This window comes from Rattus norvegicus, chromosome 19, assembly GCF_036323735.1.
Source record: "Rattus norvegicus strain BN/NHsdMcwi chromosome 19, GRCr8, whole genome shotgun sequence".
NCBI lineage: Eukaryota > Metazoa > Chordata > Mammalia > Rodentia > Muridae > Rattus > Rattus norvegicus.
Window position 1 is genome coordinate 25,473,218 of NC_086037.1, and position 4,290 is coordinate 25,477,507.

Sequence of the window (4,290 nt, forward strand, 5' to 3'; positions counted from 1 at the left end):
TTGGACAGTCGACATGGACATTTTAACTGATATCATTGTTGCTAACTCTGTGGGCAGGGCAAAATCTCCAGAGAGCCTCACAGTAATGTGGGCTGACAATATGGGACCCACACTTATACCAGTGCAAAACAAGAACAGGGCAATGGCAAGAGACCTCATCAGGTTGCAGGAAGAAAGGAGATGTCCATATGTCACCAAGGATAAAGCCAATGACAAGTACTAATTTGACATTTGCACTTGGTTCTTATCCCAAAGGTGCTTCCTACACAAGAGATCACATGACCACAGAGTGTCATTTGTCAAAGAACCAAGAACTTGTTCAAAACTCTACATAGGATCCAATGTATCACATGGATATGCAATAATATGATATGTTATTCATCTGTCACCATTTCTAGACTGCAGCTTCAAAACGAGCAGCAAAATATGCTTGCACAATAATTCAGTTTCTGAAAAGTGGTTAACTTCCCAGAATACTTGTGCATAGGCAGAGCAATGAACAATTCCATTACATGAGGTGGTTGGCTGGTTGTGAGTGTAAATTAGAAAGGTGGTAAGAGAAGCAAAGATGTATCAAATTGGCAAATTTTATCAGATATTGTTAAGCTAACAGGTCCCTACCTGATAATGCTGGTTCTGTCCGTTGATGGTCTTTATCTTTCTTGTTAAAGTCAACCAAATATTTCTGGTTCAGTGCACAATCAAGATGTACCTCCTTGCTCTCCTGCTTCAGTGGGACCAACTTCTTCCTACATGTGTTCTCCATCAGGAGCTGGCTGAGCAGGTTTCTGGAAATACAGTCTGCATAGTAAGATCATGCTGTCCCTTTCTCCCATTCCTACTCCCAAGTCCCACTAACTCTACCAGGTCCCAGATACCCATGAAGACTTAATAAAATGCATCTTGATACATATAAGGCTGCTGCACAGAACATAAAGAGTTAATTCGGGGAAGAATAAATTGTTTGCTTGGCCTGACACCAATTAGTGTCCACACCTCTGAGAAAGAACATGGATCCACAACTATCCATGAAAGCCCAATGCATGGGGGCAACATGAATTAGTACTGGGCCAACACCCTCAAAAGAGGTCAGTAGAACCAAGAGAAGGTCATGCTAACCATGTGGTCCACGCACTGAGTGTTGTAAAACCTGGTGTGACACCATAGGTCCAGGTCAGCCTAATAAACTTCTGCTGACTTCAATCAGTGCTGTTCTCTCTAGAGCCTTTTGAAGATGCCTCGACAATCCTGGGATGAGGAACAGTCTTTTATGGAACTGAAAACTGAGTCCTAATGACCCTGGAACACTGATGGGTAAATAGCACAAGAGATAGAACCAGAGCTGAAGACCGTCCAATCCAGAACAAAGAAAGTCAGAAATGGCCATTCCACAAGTGATAGCCTTTCTGACCAGGACTTACCTAGAGAAGGTAATCTCCTTCTTCAGCTTATGGTTGTTCTCATGGACCTCAGTGTTCTCCATCTCTAAGTTGTGCAGAATTGACATGACCGCCTCCTCCATTCTCTCCAGGTCTTCATAATATGGATTTGGCCTGAAGTGTGACCTGGCCCCAAATGATAGAATACAATGAACATCGGCATTTAGGAATATATGAACTCAGGGTGGGTCCTAAATTACCCCAGGCTGCTGCCTGGATCTTCCAGCACTCAGTCACCTGCCTAGCAAGTACAGAGACTCACCATAAACTCACTGCAATTACACTCTTGCAAAGCCACCAGCTGTCAAGGGCTTTGCAAATGCACACTGGGAACTCACTCTCCCTGATTTTATCCCTGAATTCTTCATTCAGACCACAAGTTCTGCTTTAAAATAAATGGAAGCAGATGAGTCCATTTTCAATCTCACTCCTCAGGAAGGGTCAGGTTCTGAATCTCCACTATATGGGAGGTGAGGTTTAGCACAGGGTGGTTAGGGAGGCACAGCTTTCTAGAACCCAAAACCTTAATAGGATAAGAAGGTGACCTTGCAGACCCAGGAATGAAACAAGAGCATTTGGAGCGATTCATACCTGTTCTTCATGGATCTCTCTGTCAGAAACCTCAGGCGATCTCTCAGGTCATTTCTCTCCTCGGTAATGAGCTGCAGCTCTTTAATCAGCCTCTCCTTTTCCTTCTTGGCCTGATTCTCGCTTAGTTCAGTGCCAGGGGATGATGTTTCTCTCCCAGCGTCTGTAGGTAGAAGAACACAAGTGAACCTGCATGGGGAGAATGCATAGAGTGTTCATAGACCTCAGTGAGGCCTAAACAGGAGAATAAGCCAGGAACCCAGTGTCACTGCTAGGCGATTGGTCTATGCTTAAGAGGCCTCCTCAGTGGATCTCAGTTCTCCCACTACTCTATAGATACCAAGAGACATAAGCAGCCAGGTGTTCCCTATGCCGGACATCACGTGCTTACATGTACCACGGAGATGGCTTCTCCAGGATTATCATCAGCTGAACAGGGTACAGCTTGGTTTCAGGACCCTCACTCCTGTGGCTTCAGAACTCAGATGATAAATTCACCATCCAGAAAACTTGAGTGATTGGAGACACTCAGATGCCCTACCCTGATACTCTAAGCCAACAACTTTGGATTTAAAACGCATTTCCGGGGAGGATATGTTCAACAGACTTATCAGTGTCCCTATGTGAAATACCAAATGCCCCAGAAGTGCGAATAGGTTACAGGCTGAATCTTGGTCTACACGATCCAAATAGTTTTGGTATTTTAGAAACATGTTTGTAACACACACTCTAATATATAAAGCTAACGATGACCCTGCCAGTTAGAAGAAATCAGAGAAGGTCTAAGAACATAAGGTTATTGCCTGGAGCACAATCTCTCCCTGTTACTACTGTCAGATACCCACTGTATTTAAAGAAGCAATGATAGTGAAATACATTGCTGCCCTGTCTAAACTCAGAAAAGGTGGACCCTCCATGACTACTGATGAGGTTATTATATCAATGTAACAGAACAAATGAACTGAAAAGTAAAGACCAGAAGTCCACAGTATAATAGCATTGGCCTTACCATATCCTCCCAGTGGGGATGGGGAAACTAAAGTTCTGAAATCCTGACTTTCAGGAATTGTGATATTCATGGAAATTCAATTCCTTTTCAGATGCTCCAGTTGTTGTGGCCCATTGCTAGAAAGGTCAGCGTAAGCCTGCAGCCACCCTGGCAGGAAGCTCAAAATACACTGCCCAGAACTTACTCCACATTCCCCAGAAGTGCTGTCTTTGTCCATCATTACTTTGAGACGAAAGGCCAGACTCCTTCACTCTAGTCTCTCCAGAATCGATGTTCCCCCTCCCAAAACGCTTGCGAAGATGGGAAAACATGTCTTAGCTTGTAACTGCCAGACTCAGACTGAGAGAAACTAGGGCACTGGTCGTCACTACAACACTGGTGACATCACAGAGGATTCCAGAACTCTCTAGGAGACAATAGAATGTCCAAGAAGGGACAGCTGATGTCACGGGGAGCAGACTTTGCCTCCCTGCTAATGTTCTCCCTGTACTGAGCATAAGCAGAGGTGCCCTTTCCAGGAGACTTTCCTGGGGCAAAGCCACTGAGCATCACCTGCTTCCAAAGCCAAATTTTCCTCAAGGCTTGATTATAAAAACCTTAGTAATTCCTATGCATCTAAATGAATGTTTCCTTTCAAATCTTTCCCAAAAAATGTCTCATCCTAACTCAAATTGTCCTCATTCACCAATGTTAGCCATTAAAACTTCCTGAGATTTCATACCAGCTTGAATATGCAGTCAAAAGTTCTCCTGTCTCATTATGTACAGGTGCTTTATATCACATCAAGAAATAGTCTGCATGGTAGGTTACAACATGGGTGTGTGTTAAGGGAACACTCATGAAGTCATGTGCTTAGCAATCGACAATTGCCAGAAAATTCCTTAGGAGAAAGAGTTGAAGTCTTTAAGGTGCTAGGAAAAGTGTGGAGACCAGTTGGCAGAGGAAAATGCAATATTGGAGACACCAGTGAAGGGAACCTCATGCTGCTTGTGGGGTTCTGCTCTCTGCACCAATGTCGCTAAAGGAGCACTGATCACAGGCCTGAGTAAGATGTACCATGAGCTTCTATCAGAAAAATAAAATAAACAAGAGATATAGAGGGTGCACAGAAATGTCTAAAATGAGGCTATAAACATCTTTAAGTGGATAGAGCAAGGTCCCAGCACCTGTACACTGGGAAATGGCCACCACACCAAACACAAAAGTAGTAACACATTTATCATAGTAAAACACATTTATAATAGTAAAAAATGA

At 43.6% G+C, this 4,290-nt stretch overlaps 1 protein-coding gene across 1 annotated transcript; it reads right to left on the minus strand.

Moving 5' to 3' along the window:
* Positions 1–459: 459 nt before the first annotated feature.
* On the minus strand, positions 460–3,377 carry LOC134483290 (uncharacterized). The gene is made up of 4 exons (XM_063278582.1): positions 3,221–3,377; positions 2,031–2,190; positions 1,422–1,565; positions 460–788 (listed from the first exon to the last, which is right to left on the minus strand). The coding sequence occupies exons 1-4, from the start codon at positions 3,345–3,347 to the stop codon at positions 602–604; spliced, it is 618 nt and encodes a 205-aa protein (XP_063134652.1). The 5' UTR covers positions 3,348–3,377; the 3' UTR covers positions 460–601.
* Between the last annotated feature and the right edge of the window lie 913 nt (positions 3,378–4,290).